The sequence below is a fragment of the Castor canadensis genome, chromosome 19 (genome assembly GCF_047511655.1).
Source record: "Castor canadensis chromosome 19, mCasCan1.hap1v2, whole genome shotgun sequence".
NCBI classification, from domain to species: domain Eukaryota; kingdom Metazoa; phylum Chordata; class Mammalia; order Rodentia; family Castoridae; genus Castor; species Castor canadensis.
Genome location: NC_133404.1, coordinates 42706165 through 42731827, shown reverse-complemented (window position 1 = coordinate 42731827; position 25663 = coordinate 42706165). Strand labels below are relative to the sequence as shown.

The following is a 25663-nucleotide window of genomic DNA, read 5'->3' as shown; positions in this document are numbered from 1 at the left end:
AGCCTCCTTGTCTTTCTGACTGTGTCACTCTGGACAAGTTACTTAACCTCTCTGAGCTTCTGATTCCTCAACTAGGGACAATAATTGTACACCTCATAGGATTACTGTAAGGGCTGAGTTAAAAATGTACGAAGCGCCGAGGGCAGTGCGGGGCACACGGCGCTCCGTAAACATTTGCCAGTGTCACAATTCTGTAGGGTCAAGCAGTTTGTACGTTAACAGTATCTCCCCAGTTGTATGGCACAGCACCTTCCTTATTTACCATAAGAACCATCAAACAGGTTCTTGTGGGAAATAAAATGGGAAAACATGCCATGTCCTGTGCACATCAAGCATGGCCAGTCCACAGTAAAAACCAACAACCCCAACAAACTTTATTTAGTCCGGCATTTGCTCAACCTGGAGGGTTGTGCGCTCCTCTGCACATCTCGCCTCACGGGACAGTGTTCCACGGGACACCACTTTGGGAAGCACTCTGGGGAAGGGGGTGGGGAGGCTCTGAAAGCAGAAGAAGGGTCTCCAGGAGTCAGCGTTTGGTGGGGACTAGTGCTGGGGAAGGGAGACCAATGGGCAGGGAGAAGGAGGAGGTTTTGGGGGTGATGGCCCCCAGCAGAGGAGAAGGCTGACGTGAGCCCTCGAGGAGAGGGAAGCAGAGAAGATGTGGGGGAAGCGGGGCAGAGCTGACCCTGAGAACTCTCGTTTGGGGAGGGAGGAAGGGGGAGAACGGAGAGGGGATCAGAAGTGGGGCACATCCTTCATTTGCTTTTGTCCCCAGTCTTCTGTCCAGTCACTCCATGGCTTCTTCCTAACTGTGGGGCTGAGTCAGGTGTAAGCCCCATGACTTTCTGGAGGAGGTGCACAGGGAGGCGCAGGTGGAGAGAGATGCATTCTGGGAAGCACAGCCCCCCAAGGACGTGAAGATGACAAAGACGTTCCATCCCCGACCCCACTAAGCGCAGGCCGTGTGGTTGTAAAACCGACAGCAGGTGGCCAGCGCCTCAGGGCTGAACTCCAGGTTGGTGCTGAGAAGAAAGCAAAGCTTACAGTCGGGAGTCCAGGCCACCTCTGCTGGCCATTGCCAGACTGTGCAACCCTGGGACAGTCACTGTGTGTCTCTGGTCCACCCTCCCTCCCCAGGTCAGTCCTCAAACCTTCTGCCTCCCCTGGACACAGCAGCAGCAGCCATAACCTTCCTACCCCACACCCTGGAGCCAAAGGCATCCTGGCACTTGGATCTCCTGCTCCATGCCGGTGGGCGCCCCACAGCCCCGGGCCCAGGCCCCCAGCTCACCTCTGGAAGGCCTGGCGGCAGCACTGGTACACCTCAAAGCTGCTGCTGTCCAGGGTGCTGTTCAGGAGGGGTCCACAGTCCACCTGCGCCCCCCTGGGCACGTAGAGGATCCCTGGGGAGGGAAGGCAGCGGGTGGGCAGGACCCCAGCACCTGGACCAGGGCCAGCCGAATGTCAGGGCCGTGTCTCTGGGCTGCACTCACCTGCCACACAGGCATTCACCAGGGACACGCAGGCCCCCGTGAGGAGCGCACGCAGCACCACCTGGGAGAAGTCCCTCCTTCGCTGGGGGGCCAGAGAGGCTGCAGGGACACCACGGTGTTCGGGCTCAGGGAGCAGGGTGTCTCCCCACATCCCTGGTACAGCTCATCTGCCTGCCCTCCTGCTCTGGGTGCTCAGAGGACAGGTGTCACCTCCCCACAGAGCACGGAGTCTTCCCTGGCCTGGCTTGAGGGCCGTGGGCAGTGCCACCTCAGCCCCACACACCCACAATGGCAGGTTCAGGAGAACATGAGCTTGGGGACCCACAGCCCATTCCTGGCTGAGAGACTTCCCCTCTGCAAGACCCTGTTTCCTTTTCTGTAAAATGGGTTCATTCCACCACCAGCCAGGGCAACTTGAATGGTAGATGCTGTTTGCTCTCAGCTGAGAGCAGGGCAGAGAGGCAGAGGTCACCCTGGGAACTCACATTTGGGAAGGTAGGAAAAGAGGCAAAAGAAAGGGGACTAGGGAAGGCCAGGCATGGTGGTTCACACCTGTAGTCCCAGCTATGCAGGAGGTGTAGGTAGAAAAATCACCTACCAAAAGTAGGTGCAAAAATGCAAGAGGCTACCTGAAAAATAACTAAAGCAAAAAAGGGCTGGTGCATGGCTAAAGTGGTGGAGTGCCTGCTAAGGCCCCAAGTTCAAATCCCAGTACTGTTGAAACAAAATGGGGGCAGACAGAGGGACCAAGAGTGGAAGGTGCCCTTCATTTACTTATGCCCCCCAACTCTGCTCACTCTCTCATCACCCCTTCCCAACTGTGGGACAGAGGTAGGTCGAGGCTCTGTGGCTTCCCAGAGGACAGCCTGGAGAGGGGCCAGCCCCAGAACAAAAATTGTGGAATTCTAGGGCTGGGAGGAAACTCCATGACCGTGGTGTCTGGGCTTGCCTTAGACACATGGGACAACTCAGGCTTGTGGTCCCCAGCACATTCGGGTCCCTGATTCTCCTGGAGGCTGGGGAAGCTCCTGGGGGACTCACTCAGGCCTCCCAGCATGATCCCAATGGAACTGAAGTTGGCGAATCCACAGAGGGCAAAGGTCGTGAGGACTTCTGCTCTGACCTGGAAATACAGATGACAGATGAGGAGAGGGTACCTGGCCTTCACTGCTTCCTGGGTGACCTTGACCTTGGAGACAGTGCTGCCCCTTCCCTGTAACTCAGCTCAGACTTCAAGAACCTCTCTCGTCTGTCCTTCAGCCCCCTCATCTTCATCCCAGTCTCTTGGGGTGTGATTTAGGCTGGCTCAGTCCTCTCCCTTAGGCCCTCCTAAACTCCGTGTAACGCTCTCAGGCTGAATGCCCTGTTAGGATGCTGTCGGGCTGAGCGTGGAGGGAGTGTGGCCTCCTGGAAAGAGGCCACCTGTGACCAGCTGGAGCAAGTCGGTAGCATCTTTGAGCTTCTGCTTCTCTGTCTAGAGAAATTAGGACAGGGAACACAAGTGCTAGTATTTTGGGACGATTAGTACTTGCCTGGCAGAGAAATACCAGGCATGCCGTAGGGACTTAAACGAGGTAGTTCTTAAAAAAGAATTTGCTGGCGGAGTGGCTCAAGTGGTAGAGCGCCTGCCTAGCAACCGAAGGCCCTGGGTTCAAACCTCAGTCCACCAAAAAAAAGAAAGAAAGAATTGGTTTAGAGCAGTATCTCTCACCATATGTAAAATTACTCCAGCTCAATGAAACATAAATATCCTCAGCATAAAATGATAGAAGAGCTAGAATGATAACAGTTAGAGCTGCAAGGCGGTTATTGCTACCATTTTAGAGAGAGCTAAACTGAGGCTCAGAGAGGAAGGTCACGCAGCAAGGAGGGAGCCGGGGCAGAATTTGAACTTGGTTCTGGCTGACTGCAAAGCTCCTGGTCGTAAGTCCTTTGCCATGTTGTTTAAGGAATTTTAAACTGTCACTGCTACATTAGATCAAAGGCAAACACAACAAGGGGATTGGACTTTGATCACATGATAAAAGCGAGAGCACACAAGGGAGGGGTGAGGATAGGTAAGACACCTAAAAAACTAGCTAGCATTTGTTGCCCTCAACACAGAGAAACTAAAGCAGATACCTTAAAAGCAACTGAGGCCAATAGGAAAAGGGGACCAGGAACTAGAGAAAAGGTTAGATCAAAAAGAATTAACCTAGAAGGTAACACACACGCACAGGAAATCAATGTGAGTCAATGCCCTGTATAGCTATCCTTATCTCAACCAGCAAAACCCCTTGTTCCTTCCTATTATTGCTTATACTCTCTCTACAACAAAATTAGAAATAAGGGCAAAATAGCTTCTGCTGGGTATTGAGGGGGTGGGGGGAGAGGGAGGGGGCGGAGTGGGTGGTAAGGGAGGGGGTGGGGGCAGGGGGGAGAAATGACCCAAGCCTTGTATGCACATATGAATAATAAAACAATAATAAATAAATAAATAAATAAAAATAAACTGTCACCACTTGAATGTGACCTGGCCGTCTACCACAGGCCACGTGCTTGAGTGCTTGGCCCCCAGTTTTTGGTGGTATCTGGGAGGTTGTGGAAACTGTAGGGGGGGGTCTGGGGGGAGGAGGCAGGTCACTGGGGGGGCTGCCTTGAGGGGTAAGCCCTGCCCCCGTTCCTTCTCACTCTCTGCTTCCTATCTCCCATGATGCAAGCCGCCCTGCCCACCTTCCCCACCAGGAAACTCTGAGCCCACATCAGGCTTTCCTCCTTCACATTGTGGGGTCATGGAGGCCAAAGTAACCAACACAGATTCTTACCCAATAGCCACGTACAAAAGTAATAGAAAAAAATCACAGAGGAAAAGATTTGATATAAAATCTGTGTTGAAAAACAAATTCCTGTACACAAAATGAAGGGGGGGGGCAGGAAGAAAAGACGAGGAAATCTATAGAAAACAGAAAAGGAGTAATGTCTTTATAATGTAAAGGATTTATACAAATATTGTGGGAAAAAATATTAAGGTACCTTTGCCCCTGCCAGCCCAACTGAACTTTTTTTTTCTTTTCCTGTTTTTTTTTTCCTCTTTTTTTCTTTGAGACAGGGTTTCACTATTCCAGCCCAGGCTGGCCTCGAACATGTGATCTTTCTGCCTCTGCCTCCTGGGTGCTGGGATTACAGCTATGCACCACCATGCCCAGCCTGGATGATCCTTTTAAAATGGGAATCTCCAGTGACTTCCTAGTACTTTTTGCCTGTGCCACCATCTTACGGCTACCACCTGCTCTAGGTAAGTCCACCACTCAGTTCTGTAACAAACCATGAGTGCTTTTCAACCACAGGGCTGTTGCCCAGGCCTCCTCCTTTCTCTGGAATGTTCTTCCAGCCTCTCCTAGCTGCTCCCTTCTCCTTCCTCCAAGTCTTGGCCTAAATGTCACATCTCAAGGAGGCTTTTTCTGACCAGTCCAGCCAAGAAGACCTCTCCTTTTGTTTTTATTTCATACATCTTACTACAAACTGTGCCCATCACTCCATTCTTCTCTTTCTTACGCGTGGCCTGTGTCTCTCGGTCAACGTAAGTCCCACGAGACCAGAGACCACAGCCGTGGAACCTCTCTTTATCTGTGGTGCCTACAGAGTGCCTGGCACCTTCGTGGTCTCTGTGAACCCTGGCCGGAGGAATTAAGTCCATAAAACAGAGGCCATGAGGAAGCTTTCCCCTGATGACCTCTGGGGCAGGGGTGAGACCAGAGAGAGGAAAACGCCTACATCTTACTCCACACAAACTTGCTTTGTAAAGGAAAGAGTATGACCTTAAAAATAATTGAGAAGGTAAGAAGCATTTTCTATCAAAGTTCCAATCCCCTCAAGGAATGCAAGACAACACAGCAAGCTACCCTTTGCCATCCAAGCCACGGAACTTGTTTTCAAATACAGGCTCCCAGTGGTTGCAGGTATGCCCAAGGCACAGCTGGTGGCAAGGGCAGGGGTCATGACCCTTTAGGAGCCTCTTATTCCACAGGCCACATCTGGGGACGCTCCTGAGGAAGTGACCCAAGGGGCAGGAAAGTTCTGTGCACAAAGACGCTCATCTGAACACTGTGTGACACACACGGCCACATGACAGAGCCGATCCACGTGGCCCGATGACAGAGGGTTGGCTAGATATGTCAGAATACATTGAACAAAAGTGAAGTTGGTAGCTGGAGGAGTGGCTCAAGTGGTAGAGCGCCTGCCTAGCAAGTGTGAAGCCCTGAGCTCAAATCCCAGTAACATCAAAAAAAAAAAGTGATGATGGTGGTCTAGGGGTATAGTTCAGTGCAAGCTTGTGCTTAGCATGTCTTGAGACCCTGAGTTCAATCCCTAGCACTGCCAAGAAACAAAAAGTCGCAGCAGGTGTGCTGGGGCACTCCTGCAATCCCAGTACTCAGGACGCTGAGGCAGGAAGGTCAAGAGTTCGAGGTTAGCCTGGGCTACCTAGAGAAAACCTGTCTCAAACAAACAAAAAGATGCACATGTCATAATAGAACAAGAAAACAACAAAAAAAAAACCCCAAACCTGGCCTGCTTAGCAAGCATGAAGCCCTATGTTCAAACCCCAATATCATCACCAAGAAAAAAAAAAATCTAGCTACAATACACCTGGGTGCTATAATAACAACTATGTAAATTCTTTCAAAAAGAAAATAAATAAAACAATAGCTGTTTATTTTAGGATGGTGACATGATAGGCAATAATTTCATTCTTGATAATGTGACCAGAGCCAGGCTTTAATCCCAGCTGCTTGGGAGGCTGAGATGGGGAGGATCACGGTTTGAGGCCAGCCCAGGCAAATAGTTCATGAGACCCCATCTCCAAAATAACCAGAGCAAAGTGGGCTGGAGGTGTGGGTGCAGTGGTAGAGCGCCTGCTTTGCAAATGTGAAGTCCTGAGTTCAAATCCCAGTCCCCCAAAATTATTAACAATCTGCGTAGAGTGTGTGTTCTCTTAGAAAAGCTAATTTTGTAGCACTTTCACAGTCTTTTAGAAGAAATTCTAACAGGAACAGCCAAGTTCCCAAGCGGAAGCCAGCACACTAGGGAGTGGGCAGTGCTCCTCACTGGTTCCCTCTGGGAGCACCCTGGATGCTCCCTGCTTTCCTGTGGGGTGGACATGGCAGGCATTCCCCTCTGCTTAACAGAGAAGAGGCTGACCCCAGGCCACAGCCAACAGTGGCCCATCTCAGCCTCCGCCTTGTCTCAAGCGATGCTCTCCCCACCCTGCAGCCCCCAGGGGCCTAGAGGAAGGAGCAGCAGAGCCCTGAGCCATCTGCCTCCCAGGACAGTAGGGCCACTGCCACCTCAGGGCATCCATCTCAGCTAGGCCCAGGGAACCTGAGAAGTTTCTGCCAGGGGCCCTTAGGGCTGTGTCACCCCCTGCCCAGGGAAGGGACTGGACACTCACGGAGATCCACTGCTTCTTGGTGCCGACCCATTCCTCAGCCCCTGCCAGGCGGCGCTGCTTGTACTGGGAGAGTTCCTGGTAGGCCACAAACTCATTCAGAAACAGCTTGATGCCCAGCAGCTCGGCCACCACGGGGCAGTCCTCCCAGGCCACGCCCATCAGGAAGGCCACCGGTCGCAGGATATAGGAGCAGATGAGCTGAGGGCACACAAGGCAATGGAGGCCAGGGTGAAAGCCTGGGTACCCCACCATCCCCACCCTCCCATCTTCACCACTTCTCCCCCATCTCACCATCTTCCATCCCCCACCCCTCATCTCTACCTTTCCACCTCCATCCCACCATCCCCACCCCCATCCCCACCACCTTCCCCCGGCCCCACCATCCTCCACCCTTTACTCCTCATCCCCACCCTCCCACTCCTATCCTCTCCACCCCCCCCCCTCCATCCCACCTTCCCCGCCCCAGAACCACACCTGGAAGCTGAGCTCCTGCACATCTACCATGCTGCCCAGCCAGGACAGGGCGGCGTTGATGAAGGCTAGCACAGCCAGGAATGCGACCAGGTTAGCAGCAATGTTGGCTACGACCTTCACTGAGAGAGCAGCCCCGCTGCTGGCTGCTTCTACCAGGTTCCGGGAGTCTCTGTTAATAGGACGAACAGGTCAGGTCATTACTGGACTGTCCCCGCAAACAGCAGGGGTCCACACAGGGAGGAGCTTGAACAGCATTTCAGAATCTGAGGTCCTTGCTTTCCCTCTGAGCCACCGAGAGAACGGAGCTCATGGAAGCACTGGGGAAGGGACCCAGGTTTCCAGACTGTGCCAACAACACAGGGCCATTTGTCACATGTGGACATGACCACTTGAGAGAAAGCTGGTCTGAACTGAATGGTGCTGAGTGCAAAACACACCCCCAATTGAGGAATTTAGGAAGGAGGGAGGGAGGGAAGGAGAGAAAGGCAGAAGGGGGCGGGGAGGGGAGAGGAGAGGAGAGAGAAGGGGAGGGAAGGAGAAGGAGAGAGAGAGAGAAGGAGAGAAAGAAAGAGGGAGAGAGAGAAGGGGAGGGAAGGAGAAGGAGAGAGGAGAGAGAGAAGGAGAGAGGCGGGGGGAGAGAGAGACAACAAACCAGGCATGGTGGCGTGTGCCTGTCATCTCAGGTGTGCGGGAGGCGCGGGTAGGAGAATGGTGACCCAGGCCAGCCTAGGCAAAAACTGAGGACCCTACCTGAAAAATAACTAAAGCAGAGAGGGCAAGGGGTGCGGCTCGAGTGGTAGAGTTGCCTATCTGGCAAATGTGAGATCCTGAGTTCAAACCCCAGGTTTGGGGGAGGCCCTGCCTCCCTCCAAAAACATGTTTTTGGATAGGTTATGTTAAGTAAAATACTTTATTAAAATCATGACTATTAGAAAGTGTAAAACGGTAGTGTGGCCCACAGTCTGTCTCCACAGGACAGCACTGCTCCAGAGCCCTGGGGGTTTGGGGTTGGAGTTACCCAAGTGTCTCGAGCACACTGGTCCAAAGTGCTGCCTTTCCAGCCATTTAAAGATGAAATGTCACTGGGCGCTGATGGCTCACACCTGCAACCCTTGAGAGTCTGAGATTGGGAGGATAGCACTTTGAGGCCAGCCTGGGCAAATAGTTCTCAGACCCCATCTCCAAAATAACCAGAGCAAAAAGGAATGGAGGTGTGGCTCAAGCGGTAGAGCGCCTGCTTTGCAAGTGAGAATCCCTGAGTTCAAACCCCAGTCCACCAAAGGGAAAACTATTTAAATGTTCCATTAGTTACTGGGGCTGAGAAGACCATAACAAAAGCAGGTGGAAGGCTGGCCCCCATGTGTCAGAATGCGACTGCCACCTGGTGGTGAGAGCTCAGGCACACAGAGAAGGTGGCCTGGAGCCTTTATCTGACTCAACACCAATACCCATACCAGGCCACTCGCCCACACCTGGGCCACACTTAACCAGTCCGCTGTTTCCTGCTGCTGGGGATTAAGAGGTGGGAACAGAGTCAGTGTTTTCATGAGTGAAGCCACAACCCAGAAGGTGGACCTGGGAAGCAGTAGGAGGTCAGGGTAAGGGTCCCCTCTGCCCCTGCCCCCACACCCTACCCCTTGTCCCTTTCATGGGCCTCCAGCTGTGCTCACCCGTAGCTCAGCTTCACTCCTTGCCCGTTCCTGAACTTGGACTCCTCCACCTCAGGGTAGACCAGCTTGGAGAGGGCTAAGGCACAAGGGGCAGCCATCACGGAGGCAGCAATTAGAGAGGCCGCATCGATCTGTGAGAGTGAGAGAGGGCTGTGGGGTGACTGCCCCAAGGAAACGTGTGGGACCATGGAGTGCGGCCCAGGGCAGCAGGGGCACATGTGTGTGCTTCATGTATACACACTAGCATGTATTCATTGTCATTCCAGCTGTCACAGTCATTAACAGGACCTCATATGTCTTCCCAGTGCTTCTATGTGTTGGATAGGGCAAGGATTGTCACCCCACTTTACAGATAAGAAAACTGAGGCCCCGAAGGAGTCAATATGACTCGCCCAAAATAAAAGAAGAGAAGGAATTAAAACTCATCACTGTTTTTGGCTCCAAGTTCAAGGTTCTAACTTCCCTTCTAAGGGTGTCTCTCTTTGTCCCATTATCTGCCTTAGCTGAGGTTCTCTATAAACTGAGGGATTTGTGATGGTTTCAGAACCAGTTCTGGAACTTGAGCAGGGATCCATCAAAGAAGTGGCCACATTCCACCCCGGTGTCCCTCACACCCTGGAATGGGGATAGAACCCCTGCATAGGGTCCTTCTTTGAATGCTTGCAGTGACAGGGACAATGCTTCACCCCCACTCCTGTGATTAGGGAATCTTTCTCAGGAAATGTGCCCTCTAAGCAGACTCCAAGACGTGGCTCTGCCACTGGGAGCCACACTGGAAAAGCCATTCTCAGCAAGATGGCGGAGCTGCGTCAGCCCTCTGGCCTCCCTCCCTGAACTTAATCCTCCCCATGACCCAAAGCCCTGGCTTCTCTGTGCTTTTCTACAGAGAGGATGACCCGCTCTTTCCCACAGCTGTGCTACTTACCACATGGCGGAATTAGAACCAACATGAACTTGTAACAATGGGAGCCCAGCTAAGCACTGTAAGGCTGCCATGGAAAACTGTCGTCGTTCTCGAGTCCTCACGATAATGGAGAAAAACACCCACAAAATTACATATAGGCCAGAACCACAATGACAGGGAAAGACAGTGTCCAGAGCTATGTTTAAAAAGAAGACTGGAGAGAAAAACTCCAAAACGTCAACACACTGGCCGTCTCTGGCAATTTCCTTCTTTCCTTCTGCTTTTTGGTGTCTTTCAAAATGTTCACAAAATAATGTCATTTTTATAAACAGAAAAGTACAACATTTCTCTCCTTAACATTTGTAATAAGCCAACGGCAGTTCTTAAATTGTATTTTTATTTATTTATTGGGTTTTTTTGAGACAGGATCTCACTATGTAGCTGTCCTCAAACTCTGGATCTTCCTGTCTCAGCCTCTCAAAGTGCTGGGATTACAGGGGTGCACCACCACACCTGGCTTTCATTCTTAAGTTGTAAATAAAAAGGAAGAGAAGGAGGGAGGGAGGTTTAAGATACATGCTTAGGCTAATAAAAACAGAGGGCCAAAGAAGGCATGTGACATATTGTTGTCATGAAGGAAGGTCAGGAACCAGGCCTGAACACCCATACTCTGAAGCCCAGGCTGGCCTCTGACCAGTTTCGAGGCTTAGCAGTTTCGAGAGCTGGGGACTTCCTCTGGTCCTCTCTCTTTCGAGAGAGACTGAGAAAAAAGAGCTGCATGTGGAGGACACCTGCGGATGCGGGCGAGTGACACCCAGGGCTTTGGAACAAGGGACAAGACCTAGACTGGCATTGCCCAGTACAAATATAATGTCAGCCACACTTCAAAACATAACAAGAGGTGAGCCAGGCACAGAGACTCCTGCCTGTAAACCCAGCTACTCAGGATTTGAGGATCAGGAGGCCAGGTCTGAGGCCAGCCCAGGTAAAAAGTGAGCAAGACCCCATCTCAACCAGCAAACTCGGCATGGTGGTGTGCACCTGGGTCCCAGCTACTACTCAGGTGGCATAGAGAAAGATCATGGTCTGAGGCTCCAGGCAAAAACAAGAGACCTAGAATAGAAGGCCCAGACATAAATCCACCCAGCTATAGCCATGTGTTTCCGACAAAGGCGCCCAAAACACATGTTGGGGAAAAGGCAGCCTCTTCAACAAATGGTGCTGGGAAAACTGACATCCACATGCAGAAGACTGAAATTAGATCCCTGACTTTCACCCACTTTGTACTAATATCAATTCAAAGCCTTAACGTAAGGCTGAAACTCTGAAACCACTGCAGGAAAGGGCAGGGAATATGCTGGAACACACAGGCATAGGCGACGATGACTCCCTCAACAGAACTCCAGTGGCTCAGCAACTGAGAGAAAGGATTGACAAATGGGACCACATGAAACTAAAAAGCTTCTGCACAGCAAAGGAACCAGTCACCAGACTGAAGAGGCATTCCGCAGAATGGAAGAAAATCTTTGCCAGTTATACATCTGACAAGGGATTAATATCCAGAATTTGCAGGGAGCTCAGAAAACTAAACTCCCAGAGAATCAACAACCCAATGAAGAAATGGGCAAATGAACTGAACAGAGCTTTTCCAAAGGAAGTAGTCCAAGTGGCCAAAAAAACACATGAAGAAAGGTTCAACATCCCCGGCCATAAAGGAAATGGAAATCAAAACCATTTGATCCCACCTCACTCCTGGCAGAATGGCTATAATCTAGAACACAAACAAGCCGGTGTGCCTGTAATCCCAGCTACTCAGGAGGCAGAGATCAGGAGGATCACGGTTCAAAGCCAGCCCAGACAAATAGTTCACAAGACCCTATCTTGAAAAAACCCTTCACAAAAAAGGGCTGGCAGAGTGGCTCAAGGTGTAGGCCCTGAGTTCAAGCCCCAGTACCACAAAGGAAAAAGAAAAAAACAACAAATGTTGGCGAGGATGCTGGGAAAAAGGAACCGTGTGCACTGCTGGTGGGAATGTAAATTAGTGCAACCACTCTGGAAAGCAGTATGGAGGCTCGTCAGAAAACTAAAAGGAACTGCCATATGATCCAGCAATTCCACTCCTAGGGTAACCCGAACAGCATACGTCGAGTTACAATAAAGACACCCGCACACCCGTGTTTGTTGTAGTGTTACTCACAATAGCCAAGCTACGGAAACAGCCCCGACGCCCTGAAACTGACGGATGGCTTAAGAAAATGTGGTGTTCACACACGATGAAGTGTTATTCGGCCACACAGAGGACGGGGAATTTTTCCATTCACAGGCAAATGGATGGAACCGGAGGTCATCATGTTAATTGAAGTTAACCAGGCTCAGAAAGTCAAGTCACATGTTTTCTCTCATATGTGGAAGACAGATCCAAAAGACAAACGTACACAAATACAAACGTAACCACATGCACACATAGGGAACGTGTTAGCAATCGTGGGGCTGTCGAGGGGATGAAGAGAGGAAAAGAGAATGGAGTGAGTAATAGTGAAACCCACTGCACCTGTGTAGGATGACAGCACAACGAAACGCACTGAGAGCTGCTGAATCATGGGGTGGTGGAAGCGGAAGGAAGAGCAATGGGTTAATCTGAGTTCAAACCCCAGTACCACCAAAAAGAAAGAAGGAAAGATGTGAAATTACTTTTTAATCGCGTATTTTAATTAACCGATATATTCAAAATGTTTTCTTTCCATCCATCTGATGAATATAAACTTACTAATTCAATACTTTAATTTTGTCTCTGTCGTTTCACAGAACATCTCACTGCAGACTGACCTCATCTCAAGTGCTCAGCAGCCATGTGTGGACCGCGTACCTGGTAATCACCAGTCCAGAGCTATCCAGGTACCAGCAGCAGGAGGCGTGGGCAAAGGGAGCGTGGGACAAAGGGGAAGGACTTAAGAGTCTGGGAGTGCAAGCTGGGCATTATGAGGTACACCTGTAATCACAGCACCCTGGGGGTTGAGGCAGGAGGAGGATGGTGAGTTTGAGGCCAGCCTGGGCTACATAGCAAGACCCTGTCTCAAAAAAAAAAAAAAGAAAGAAAGAAAAAGAAGCTGTGAGGTTGGAGGAGAGAGCAAGAGGGACTGTTCTGGAGTTCAGGGGCAGAGCCAGAGTTGAGGAGTGGACTGGGAGAGGGAGTTAAAGGGCAGCACCAAGAGGAGAAGGCGGTAGAAGGATGCCCAGCTGGAGCAGTGGCAGCTGCAGCGGCAGCTGAGAGCCAGGTGGGGGCAGAAGAGAGCTTCTCGGGGTCAGGAGTAAGAGGCCAAGCCAGTGGTCAGGGCAGAGTAGAGGGGAGGAAGGTGGCAGGTGCACCCTGGCCAGCTGTGCTGTAGCCTGGACTTCCAAACCAGAGGCTCTGGGCCCTGGCTGTATCTGTGCATGCTGCAGAGCTAGAGGGAAGGGGGCACCCAGTCTCTGGCCGCCATAGGCTGCCCTGCCCAGGTGGATCTGGTCTCTGAACTGAGACGGGGAGGAAGTGGGCTGAGTGTTAAGTCACTGTGTCAGAGGAGAGAGCTCCTCCAGTACGGGTCCCCAACTTAACAATGACTCAGGTGAATGGTGTTTGACTTAACAGTGTGAAGGTGATTTGAATCCACAGGCCAGCCATGGGGACAGCAGCAGTGGGCTGCAAATCCATGTGAGCTGTCACAGGGCCAGCCCAGCCCAGGCGGTCAGTGCACTGTGCAGCTTAGAGAAGGTTAGGTGTATTACAGGCATTTTAAACTTACGATGGATTTGGGTGGGGGGAGAATGTTGTCCATTGTAAGTGGAGGAGCGCTAGTATTTAAGTTTTTTTTTTCCCCCCGGCTGATGCTGTTGGGGTTTGAACTCAGGGCCTCTCGCTTGCTAGCCACTCCTCCTCCTGTAGTTAAGTTCTGAGCAGTGACAAGAGGTCCCAGCAACACTAGGAAGAAGACCAGGGAGGTTCTTAGAACCGGCTGTGAGGCCCAGGTGAGGTCAAGGTATACAAAGGCCCTAAGTCCTGAAAATGGCCTGGTATCCCCTCCCCAATATTTCACCCTAAAAAAAAGTTTAAAGAACAAAGTTTGGGATTTATGTTTTTCAAGTGTCAAATTCCTTCCCTCAAAAAAAACATTGATGCCAGGTGCCGGTGGCTCACTCCTATAATCCTAGCTACTCAGGAGGCAGAGCTCAGGAGGATCACGGTTCAAAGCCAGCCCGGGTAAATAGTTCACAAGACCCTATCTCAAAAACTCCCATCACAAAATGGGCTGGCAGAGTGGCTCAAGGTGTAGACACTGAGTTCAAACCCCAGTACTGCAAAAAAAATTTAAAAAAACCACTGGTAGTGGTGAACCCTTCCTAGGCCGTGGTGTGACAGGATATCCACAAGTGACAGTCTCTAGAATTCTGAACAGAGGTGCTAGGTCGGACAAAGCCCAGCAGGCCTGTGGAGGGGAGCTGAGCTCACAGGTGTGGTCCGTAGTCCTGAGTGAAGGATGGAGCAAGAGGAGGCCAGCTGATCTTTCACCACCCGAGGACAGGGATAAGAGACCGCGGGACCAGAGAATGGGACACCACGGGCCATCGTGCTGTCCCTCTCCTGTGCACACACAGCACCAGTGGAGCCTGGGGGCAGGCGGAGGCCGGTCAAGGCCGAGAGGCACTAGGAGCTCCCTCTCTCCAGGGGCTGAGTGGCGCTGCACTGTGCAGATAAAGTCTCTCAACTCACGCCACCGTTGGACAGTTGGGTTGTTTCCAGTTTTATTACTATTATAAATTTGAAAGGTTGAAATTTTGAATATTTGTGAAACTTTTTTTTTTCAGACAGGGTAGCCTAAAACTCACTATGTAGCACAGATTGGCCTTGAACTCAAAAACCTCCTGCCTCAGCCTCCTGAGTGCTGTGTGCCAAAATACCTGGCCCTTGTGAGACTATTCCTACATCAAAATATTCCTCACCAGATCAGGAGATTTTAAATGGACTGACAGATGTGTTCTATAAAGTTCATACCAATTATACCGCCCCCCGAGAGAATGAGACCCCCACACCTTTGCCAGTTAGAGGCACATAATATGCGCATAATGTTAAAAAAACATAAGGTATTGCTTTAATTTCTTTGACCATCAGTGAGCTCGAGTATCTTTTTATAATTTATTAACTGTTTTCTCCTGGTCCATACTTTTTAAGCGCAGATGCTCCCTGACTTGCGATGGGGCGGCATTCTGATAAATCAATCGTTAATTAAAAATAGTACAAGTCGAAAATGTGTGTTTAATTCACCTACGCCGCTGAACACCCTAGCTTCGCCACACAGAACACTGCAGAGCACCGACTGCTTCCTGGGGATCTTGTGGCTGACTGGGTGCTGTGGGTCGCTGCCGCTGTCCGGGATCCAGACAGCATGGTCTGAAATCCCAGCTACTCGGGAGGCAGAGATGGGAGGATGGAGGTCTGAGGCTGCAGGGCAAAAGCACTCGCCTAGCAAGTGGGAGGCCCTGAGTTCAATCCCCAGGACTGAGGAGGGGAGCAATGGAGGGGGGAAGGGGAGGGAGCGGCACGGAGAGAAAGGGGAGGGAGAAAGAGAGAAAGGAGAGAGGAGAAGGGAGGCGAGAGAGACAGAGAGAGGAGAAGAGAACAGTACTCCCTATATCTAGCCAGGAAAAGGTCAAAACTCAAAATTCAAAGTGTTATTTCTACTGAATGTGTGTCACTTTCATACCATCATAAATTCAAAACTTTTAAGTCTAACCATGGTAACTCAGGGACTATCTGTAGTGATATTTTTATTAGCTCTGCCTAATTTTTCCTTTGTGCTTCTGAATCTTATATCATGATCAGAGTGTTACAAGAAAAAAGTAAGTTACAGAAAACTACTGGTAGGATTTTCTCATCTTTTATATAAAGAAGGAAATCAGGCATGGTAGCAATCCCAACACTTGGGAGGCTGAGGCAGGAGGAGCTCAAGTTCGAGGCCAGCCTCGGCTCCATAGCAAGCAAAACCCTGTCTCAGAACAAAACAAAACAAAAACAACAGTAACAATGAAACAACAACAAAAAAGCAAATATGTGAGCTTTCAAGTATAGAGACTTAAATGACTTCCTTTCCTCAGAAGGATCTGGAATGACATATTTTAAGTCAGTGACTCTCAAATGGGCTAGCATCAGAATCCTCCGGAAGGCTTGTTACAACAAGAATGCTGGGCCCACTCCCAGGGTGTGATTCAGCTGCTTTGAAGTGGGCCCAAGAACTTGCATTTTTTTGGCGGTACTGGGGTTTGAACTCAGGGCCTTGCGCTTGCTGGGCAGGTGCTCTATCTGAACCACACCTCCAGCAAGAACTTGCATTTCTCACAAGTTCTCAGGTGATGCTCCTGGTGCTGGTCCTTGGACCACACTTTGAGAACCATTGTTCAAAACTTTACTCACTTCCATACAACCAAGACACTCTTTGATAGTAAAAGAAAGAAATAGATCTTTGAGGATTTGCTGTGAAAGCACAAATAGGTAGGAGGTATTTTTGGATGCAAAGCGTTAATACCACACTCTGTAGCAGATACCCGGATGCATTTGAAGATTTGTCTGCCTGCTGGGCTGCAGTGTTACAACTGGTTCAAGGGCCAAGTTCACAGCCCTGGAATTTGACCTATGCATGCTTTGCACCAGGTCAGTGACTCAAGCAACAATTCAGGAGCCAAGGATGACCTGAGCCCAAGAGCATGTATGGAGGTGTGTGGGGTGGAGTGGGGGAGCAGGACAGCTGTCCAGAGACAGTGGCAGGTGGGGGGAAGGAATATGGAGAAATGAACATGAGTTTTAGAGTCAGAAACATCTGGGCTCAGATCCCAACTGAGGCATTCTTTATTCTCCGACCTCATTTGGGAAGTGGGTTCCTTAAGACATCTAGCACCTTGCCTGGTATAGTAAATGAAGCACTGGAATCTTTGTCCCCAATGGCCGTGTGAGAAGACAAAGCAATTGTCCCACCCACCAGGTCTGCTCACCCAGCCTGGCAGCCAAGCTCCCAGCCCGACCCAAGGGAGAGCATCCCGGGCTGCTCTAGCTAGAAAGCATGCAGGGCTCCCACAATGCCGGGTTTCAGGGCCTTGGCATGGCTCAGCAGAGGGACGGCTCCACCTACCCCAAAGGAGATGTAGGCACCCAGCAGGCTGCCAGCGATGGTGGCATAGCCTCCAGTCATGACAACATGGACTTCAGAAAGTGTCATATCTGCCAAGTAGGGCCGGATCAGTAGAGGAGCCTCGGTCTGCAAGTGGAAGTTGGTAGACAGGTTGAGCTTGGGTAGTAGAGCGCTCCCCAACTTCACTCCCCACCCACTGGGAATGGTGGTCCCTGTGAGTGCTGGGGGGACCCAGGGGAAGAGATAGCACAGTGGGGTGACTGCTGCAGTCCCCACCTGGCTGAGTCTCTCAGCACCTCAGGGTCTGACACCTCTGCTGAGGGGCCCTGGGCCTCCCTCTCAGTTTGAAAATGCTCCCCCAGGTTGACTGCCTGCGGGGCATGTGCCAGGCCTACTGGGCACCTCACCCTCACCACCCACAGCCTTCAGAGACAGAGCTGTCATCCCATTCCCCAGAAGAGCCAACAGAGGCTCAGAGAGGTTCTGAGAACGACCACTGCTCCCACCAAGGGACAGGAGCAGGTGCAACTCCAGGCCTGAGGGCAGGGGTTGCCACAAAGAAAGGAGCAGGGGCATTGGATGGTGCTTGCCCCAGGGCACATGGGGAAACTGGAGCCACTCCTCATTCCTCAGTACACAGTCACCAAGCACCTGCTGTGCCAGGTACTGTTCTGCAGGATGGGGTCACAGGGGTAAACAAAAACTCCTCCCCTGGGAGCAGTGACAGGAGGAAGGAGGTGGAGAATCTGCAAAGAGCAGATGGTGATAAAAGCTGTGAAGGCTCTCAGATGTGGAATTCAGCAATATTGTGAAACACAGGTCACACGAAGCGGGGTTGCTCACGAGAGGGGGAGGGTAAAAGAGGGAAACTGAGAAGCTGAATATGGGTGATATACTCTGTACAAGAATGAATATAGAAATCTGAACCGACTGAAACCACCATAAGAAAGGGACTAAGGTAGAATGAAGACAACTAGAGGGATGAACCAATTGGGGTATAATACATACATACATGGAAATATCACAAGGAAACTCCCTGTGTAGCTACCTTTATCTCAAGCAAAAATGTCATGTTTTTTTTTTTTTAATCTTTTCTCTTCTGCAAAGTCAAAGAACAGGAGGTCAGAACAGGTCCTGCCCAGGGAGGAGGGGTGGCATCAGTGGGAGGGGGGAGGTGGCGGGGAAAGGGTGTGGGAGGGTGAATATGAGGCAAAAAATGTGTACACATGTATACAAATGCAAAAGTGACACCTGTTGAAACCGTTCCAGGAATAAGGGGAGGAGGGATAAAGGAGAGAGGTGGAGGGGGTGACTTCAATATGGTGTATTTGATATATTGTAAGAACTTGTGTAAATGCCACATGCACCCCACCCAGCACAATAAAGGGGGGGAAAGCTGTGAAGACATGGGATAGAGAAGCCTCATGGTTGGGGTACTTAAAGGGGGGCAATGAGCAAAGGCCTCCCTAGGAGGAGTAAGGGGGAGGGCTGCGGTCAGCTGAGACCGAAGGAGCCAAATGTACAGGTGGGAGCACAGCATTCCAGACCAAACCAACAGTAAGGTCCTGGGCAGGAATGGGTGGGCCAGTTGGAGAAACGCTGGGGGAGGGGGCAGAGCGTGCATGGGGTTGCTGGGAGGGCGGCAGAGGAAGGGAGGACGGCTGTCTTTCTGTCTGGAGCACTCAGAGAGATGTTCCCAGTTACTGAGAAGAGAGGCCGGAGTGGGGAGGCTGTAATGAGGACTGAATTCAGATCCTGTCTGTTAGGACTTAGGGCATCACGTCTGAGCAGTCCTTAAGATTCCAACAGAAGGGTCACAGGACAGGTTGGATGTGTCAGTCCAGAGTTCAGAAGACAGCTCAGGGCTCCAGAGGGGGACAAGGGAGACATTTAAATAATTTAAAGCCATGGGCTGCTGTGCTCCATTTGGGGATGTGGGGGGCAGACCCACCACGATTACGGGTTGAAATGCTGCTGCCATCCTAGAAGGATCCCTGTGCCCTCCCCTTGAGGGAAATCAGGCAGAAACCCAGGGGCTCCAGGACAGCTTGACTAACAACTTGTCCAAGTTGACCTGCCCTGGGAGCCTTTTATGTCACCCAGTGTCACATATGTGACCACAGTTCCTATTTTCTCAGCAGAAACATGGACTATTAAAATGACAGCTTTTGTATTTTGGGGTCCTCTTCCTATTAGGCCTCATTTCGAACATCTTAAGTTATTTGGGGGACACTTATCTGAGAGCACAGCTATCTTAATTGCTGAAATCAAACAAAAAAAAAACTTTTGAAACCAACATACCGTACCACAGCAAAACAAGACAGGAAGATCCCCAAATATTCCTAAACTATCCAATAAAATGTGGCATCGTTTGACAAGCGGGCAGGACAGACGTGGAGCAGAACTTCCGAGTCTCCCATCAAGAGGGTCAGGCCTGAAGGGACTCAGGACTCACAGAGCCTTCACAGTCACAGTTACCTTGGTAACTGTTTTAGTGTCAGAAAGAAAGACGCAAAGACAAACTAATGCAACGGAGTGGACCCTGGCCAGGAAGAACACCTGGATCCTGAGCTTGGCTTATCCTTGGGACACCCTGGCCATATTATTCCCATGCCCCCAGCCTCAGTTTCCCCCTGTAGGATCTGTGAGTCTCTAAGCTGATGAGGACAGCTTAGGGCTAGAGTGGTGGCAGGAGACAGAGGTCTTCTGTGGCCTGACCCAGGCATGGCATGCAGCCCCCACTGGAGCATCCCTAGGGTGGCAGTGTTTGGTGACCTGGGGAGAAGGTTCCAATGGCTCTTCCTGGGCTTACGCGGAGCTCCAGGGGCTGGAGACCCCTGCTGTCTCTGGAGAAGACATGGCACCCACCTGACTCACAAAGATGTTTCCTGCCACACTCAAAGTCTCCGTGGCTGTGGTGCCCATGGTGACCTGCATCAACCAGGCAATCTGGAAGGAAGCCCAGGGTCGGAGAGAGTCAGGGTATAAGGCGTTGCGGTCCTCCAACTCCCGGCCCAGCAGGGATCCTAATGTAGTTTGAATATCCTTCCCAAAACTCGTGTTGAAATTTGATTTCCAAGGGCTGGGTGCTGTGGCTCACACCTAATAAACTCTTACTTATAAATTACCCAGCCTGTGGCATTCTGTTCCAGCACCAGAAAGCAGACAAAGATCCCTCACCTACATTTCTTCCAAAGGCCTGCTTATCTTCTCCTCCACACCACCATTGCAGGACGCTGACCACGTCCCAAGGCCACCCATTCCGTATGAGGGCGCCTCCAGCCACTAAGGCAGAGCCCCTGAAATGTGTGGCCTCGGTGCAAAACAGATTCCCTGGGCAAATGTGTTTGAGAATGGCTGCGTGTGCGCTTGGCGATTGCCGGTACACATTCGCTCAGGAAAGGGCTAAGTGACACAAGTTTACGTTTGGTTAGCCTTGGGTCTAGCCTGGTTTCCCCGTTATCCCACCAGGTGTGCTCACTAACGTGCTAGAAGAAGGCTTTGGGAAACACTGTCAGAAAAGCCCTTTCCTTCAATCAAGATGAAATCTGCCTTCTCAAAATTTCTCTCCACTGCTGCTATCCCCCAGGTCACCTCCTCTCTTCTCTCTCTCTCTCTCTCTCTCTCTCTCTCTCTCTCTCTCTCTCTCTAGCTTACCTGCCCCTCACTTCCCCTTGTCCCCCATCATTCCTCACTCTTCCAACCACACCAAGGAGGGTGTAGTTTCGAGCCCTTTCACTTTCTTGCTCCCAACTCTCTTTGTCTGAACCCACGACTATGACTGAAACCACTTTCCAGATCCAGGGACAATCACCTCCCTCATACTAGCAGTGTGTGCTCTTAACCACAAGTTGGGGCTGGGGGAGTGGTCAAGAGGCAGAGCACTGGCCTAGCATTTGCAAGGCCCTGGGTTCCTCCCCAGTGCCACAAAACAAACACGCAAACATCAAACAGTTGTGTCGGCACTCCTGGAGGGCCACTTGTGCTGATTTATTGAGTGTCGTCAACTAAAATCAATGGCGTCCGATGCTGTCCTCTATCCTGGCTGTAATTCAGCAGATGTAGTTATAACATAGCACGGGATATTACATCAGCTATGTCTGGCCTATGTGGCCCTCTGTTACAATCTCTCAAGGTCTTTTTGGTATATTATTTTTCCCTGAACACCTCAGTTTACCTTCCCTCACAGAGTCCACATTGGATTTTGGTTCTATTTGTCTTTAGTGTCATGACAAGAGATCTTGTAAAAGGCTATTTTGACAGCAGTAGATTCTGGAAGAATATGGACTGTGGGAGCAGGGGATTCTGGGAGGGTACAGACATTAGGAGCAAGGGATTCTGGAAGAATGTGGATTGTAGGTGTGAGAGAGTCTGAAAAGGTATGGACCTTGGGAGCAAGGAATTCTGGGACTATGGAAGCAGGGGATTCTGGGAAGGTTGGACCCTGAGGCCAAGGGACCTGGGATCTGGTGACCAGGAGAGCTGCCATGGGCACTGGGAACTTACCTTTAGGATCACCCACTGCATGAGGCCCACGTGGTAGAGAATTGACATGACGCAGCTGAAGAAAACAATGATGGGCAACACCTGTGGGGACAGAGCGCAGGGGACCCTGCTCAGAGGCAGCCAGGGGCAGGTATGAGGCAGAGCCCAGGCACCCCAGGTGGCCCAGTTGGTCCATGGTTCACCTGTCTGGAGACCTGGCAGGTGCAGGAAGTTCCCAGGTGTGCGATGTGGGGCCTCTCTGGAGGCTCCTCTGCCGTCTCAGTACTGACCATTTGTCTACCTACTCCCACGTCCACAGACAGCTGTGCTGTGCGGGGAGTGGGGCCTGAAGGCTTGTTACCACCTGCCTCTCTGTCTCTACATAGGATCAAATGTCCCCTTACTGTGTCATGAAGGTTAAAGGTGCTGTTCAGGCCTGGCACCTTGCACAGTGTCCTCTCCTCCATGGGTAATGACTCTAGCTTTAGCTTTCAGCCTGAGAGAAAGGCCCCTCATCGTTTGGGCACCCACGTACCCCCAGTGCCAACAAGCTTGCATGACACTCATCCCGGACCTGCAAATGGCACCTTGTCCTGTCATCCCATCTCCTACGGCCAGCTTGTGTCCTGTCACCCCATTCTTACTGCCAGCTCCTCATGCTGTCACCACCCTCTCCTTCTGCCAAACTTACATGTCATCTACAGAGTTTAAAAACCTGTGGCACAGCCACACAATGGTGTGCTAGAAGCCAGAAGTCAGGCAAGAGGAACGAGGATTCTCTCTATGGGGACGTGTGTGATAATTCCAAGACAGGCTGTTGAACGAGCAAAGGGGTGTGCTGTGCTATTCTGCAGATCGCATTGTGTGTGGGCAGAGACGTCACTAGAAGGACATGCGGTGACCAGCGATGGCAGGTGCCTTGGGGAGCTGAGGTGGAGTGGGTGCTTCAGGGACTGAGGCTGAACAACATCAGCTTTTCCCTTGTGCCCTGCTGCATTGTGGGGATGTTTGCTTTGCCCATGTGCAATCCTCCCCAGGGTCTTAAAGAGAGCAGTTTTAGCAGTACGCAAAATTGGTAGTCCATGAGAAAGTTCTTAGGTTAAAAAGTGGGAAACTGGGATATTAAACATAAAAGGACCCGGAAGGCCGAGCTCCCAACACAGTCAAAGGACTTGCTTCTGAGCACCGAGGCTGTGGGAATTTGGGGTTATTTTTTTCTCCTTTCTGAATTCCCCATTTTTTCTATAATTTTCCATAATAGGTGAACATTTCTCAAAAGGAAAGGGGCAAACCCAGAGAAGAGGTCCGGGGGGTTACAGGGAGGTCATCGATTCGGTTTTGAACTTGACAGCCTTGAGGTGCCCGTGGAATTGGGATGGGAGGAGGAGGGAGAGCAGCTGGATTGAAGGATTGGGAGCTGAGTGGGGCGATCCTGATCAGGCGTCAGTGTGGGTGTTGTCCATAAGAAGTTCAAGGCGAAGGGAAAGGGTGCACATGAGTCACAGAGAGTGGCTGGGGTGAGCAGAGAGAGGACAGGGCCCTGGGGTCAGCATGGCAGCAAGGCAAAAGGAGGAGGAGCCCCGGGGAACTGAAGGTGTCCTGAGGTTGGCCAAGAGAGGGTGTTGCGCAGAGCTTTGGTCAGGTAAGGCCTGAGACAGACCCTTGGCATGCAGCAATTTCTCCTGGAGACAAATGTGAGGCGGTGTCAGAGGAGGGGTGGGGACAGAGGCTGGATGATAGCCAAGCAAAGAGGGAAGGGACGAAGGGTCCAGAGACAGAGAGCACAGGCAGTCCTTGTACCGGGAGTGGCACAGCGGGAGAGACTGAGATAGGCACAGGTTGCTTCTGTGTTTGCAGAACTGAGAGTTGAGCAAGATCACTCAGGCTAGTGTTCAAAATGATTCAGGATTTTGGGAGGGCCCCTAGGACAGCCCCAGGTGGCTCAGAGTGCTGATAAGAAGTAACTCCTGCTCAGGAGTTCCCCTCACCCTTCCTGGACCAAGCACAGGCTTTCTCTGGACTGGCTGTCCTCCACATCTGTCACCAATGTCACCGCAGCTGGGGCGGGGGGAATAACCTGAATACAGGCACTGGCTCCAGAAAGTCTCCTCCTGCCCTGTGATCCTCACGGCCTGGGGCTGGAAGCCCCCCACCCACCCACAGCACGGGAAGATGACGTCATTCTGCCAGGAGCCAGAGTGCAGAGGCTCACGTAGGGTCCACACAGCCCAGCCCATGCGCTCAGTCATGCGCGGGAGGCTGGCAGGCTGCAGAGACGGCTTAAGGCAGGCGGACGTGCAGGCAGCAGGGCCTGGCTGCAGAGTTGCACCAGGAGACATTTGCTGTCTGCAAGATGGGGATTTGGGGTGGAAGGGAAGCTGTGCTTGGATTAAGTGGGGACAGTCGAGGTTGGGAAGGGAAGCTGAAGAGAGGTTACCTGTGATTTTTAAGATGGGAGAGTTAATACTAGAAATGTTCCTGTGGTCAATATGACCTTGTCAACCCAGGAAATATCTTGGGGCCTGCAGTGCATGGGGTGACAGAACAGGGCAGGCAGTGCAGGGCAGTGCTGCTGTGGAAGGAAGAAGGAAGTGTCATTCAGTCCTACTATGTGCCTGCTATGAAATCCTGCTATGTGCAAGGTACCCTGAAATTTGTGCTCAAGCCAGGCACCGGTGGCTCACGCCTGTAATCCCAGCTACTCAGGAAGCAGAGATCAGGAGGATTGCGGTTCAAAGCCAGCCCAGGCAAATAGTTCCACAAGACCCTATCTTGAAAAAAGCCCTTCACAGTTGGTAGAGTGACTCAAGATGTAGGTTCTGAGTTCAAGCCCCAGAACCACAAAAAAAAAACAAAACGAAAACTTGTGCTCACTAATATGGCCCCTTAATCACCGAATAGCACCTTTCAGTCCTTACCTTATTTGATCTTTGTGTGAGTACAAAGTTTGGCACTGTTGACGGCTGGGGGTCAGAGTCTGCCTCAGGCAGATACCCCAAAACTCTGGGGAGATAAAACTACTCTCCTTCACCCTAAGGTCTCCCCGGGGAGCATCTGAGCAGTGCTTTTGAGCTTAGCAGGTAGACACAAGCTCCACAGGCTGGAGGATCACGAAAGGGTGACGCAGGAGGTCGGCCATGACAAGGATGGGGACACAGGAGCTGGGGGAAGGGGTAGAAAGTTACTAGAAGGGAGGGGAGGGCGGGAGGTGTATGTGACCAATCAAGTCAGTCCAGCCAGGAAGAGGCCACCACGTCTGCTGGACTCCAGGCCCAGGGCAGGCAGGAGGCTGTAGCCATCCAGGGAAAGACTCTACTTCCTGGAGGAGGGGTCAGCTGGACCTCAGCCTGGCAGGAAACGCCTGCGTTGTGAAAGTCTGGAAGCTCAGGGAGGACTTCCCCAGGCTGACCTTGGCTGGAGACCTTGAACTTGAGCCATGTGACTCACAGAAAGAACAGAGGAAAACTCATCCAGCTGAGCAGCACCCAGCACCGCAGCCCCACCTGGAGGGCAAGTGCCACGCTTGGAAAGTGAGCATGTGTGCCTGCGTGTGTGTGTGTGTGTGTGTGTGTGTGTGTGTGTGTGTGTGTGAGAGAGAGAGAGAGAGAGAGAGACAGCCAGACAGGTGATCCAGATGGGGTATCTGTGAATTACATCTTGTGATTAGTGACTCTTGTGAGAGAGGGAACTCCTGGCCAGGGAGCGTTTGCCTTCAGTCTTCCTGGCATTGCTAAGGATGCACTGCGTGACACACTAACCATGAATTTGTCCAGAGGACTCAACTTCCCAGGGGCCAGGAAATTGCTAGTGTTTGATTATGAAATGCTCAGCCTGGTTAATGATAACCCTCCTCTCTCCTTACTTCTCTCTCTAACTGGATATCACTCCTCCGAGTCTTTTGCTACCACAGATGCATTCTTCTTTTTCCTTCCTTCCTTCCTTCGGCAGTTCTGGGATTTGAGTCCTGGGCTTGCCAGGCAGGTGCTCTTCAAATGTGTTTTCAGAGGATCTCTACTGTCATCAAGGTGCTTTTTGGTTTGTAAGTGAACCTT

At 51.3% G+C, this 25663-nt stretch overlaps 1 protein-coding gene across 4 annotated transcripts in view; it reads right to left on the bottom strand.

Annotated features, from left to right (window-relative positions):
* Window positions 1-349: 349 nt before the first annotated feature.
* Slc28a1 (solute carrier family 28 member 1) overlaps window positions 350-25663 on the bottom strand; it is a 40480-nt gene continuing 15166 nt past the window's right edge. For 3 of the 4 annotated variants that reach the window (XM_074061588.1, XM_020183520.2, XM_074061587.1), the window contains 10 exons: window positions 21633-21713; window positions 19995-20075; window positions 17127-17252; window positions 9066-9196; window positions 7396-7564; window positions 6922-7119; window positions 2535-2616; window positions 1494-1592; window positions 1292-1403; window positions 350-1022 (listed from right to left, as the gene is read on the bottom strand). In XM_074061588.1, coding sequence (XP_073917689.1) covers window positions 950-1022; window positions 1292-1403; window positions 1494-1592; window positions 2535-2616; window positions 6922-7119; window positions 7396-7564; window positions 9066-9196; window positions 17127-17252; window positions 19995-20075; window positions 21633-21713 — 1152 coding nt within the window. In that variant the 3' untranslated portion in view covers window positions 350-949. Of the gene's footprint in view, window positions 1023-1291; window positions 1443-1493; window positions 1593-2534; window positions 2617-6921; window positions 7120-7395; window positions 7565-9065; window positions 9197-17126; window positions 17253-19994; window positions 20076-21632; window positions 21714-25663 lie in introns of all 4 variants that reach the window. The other variant, XM_074061589.1, reaches the window with a different exon arrangement.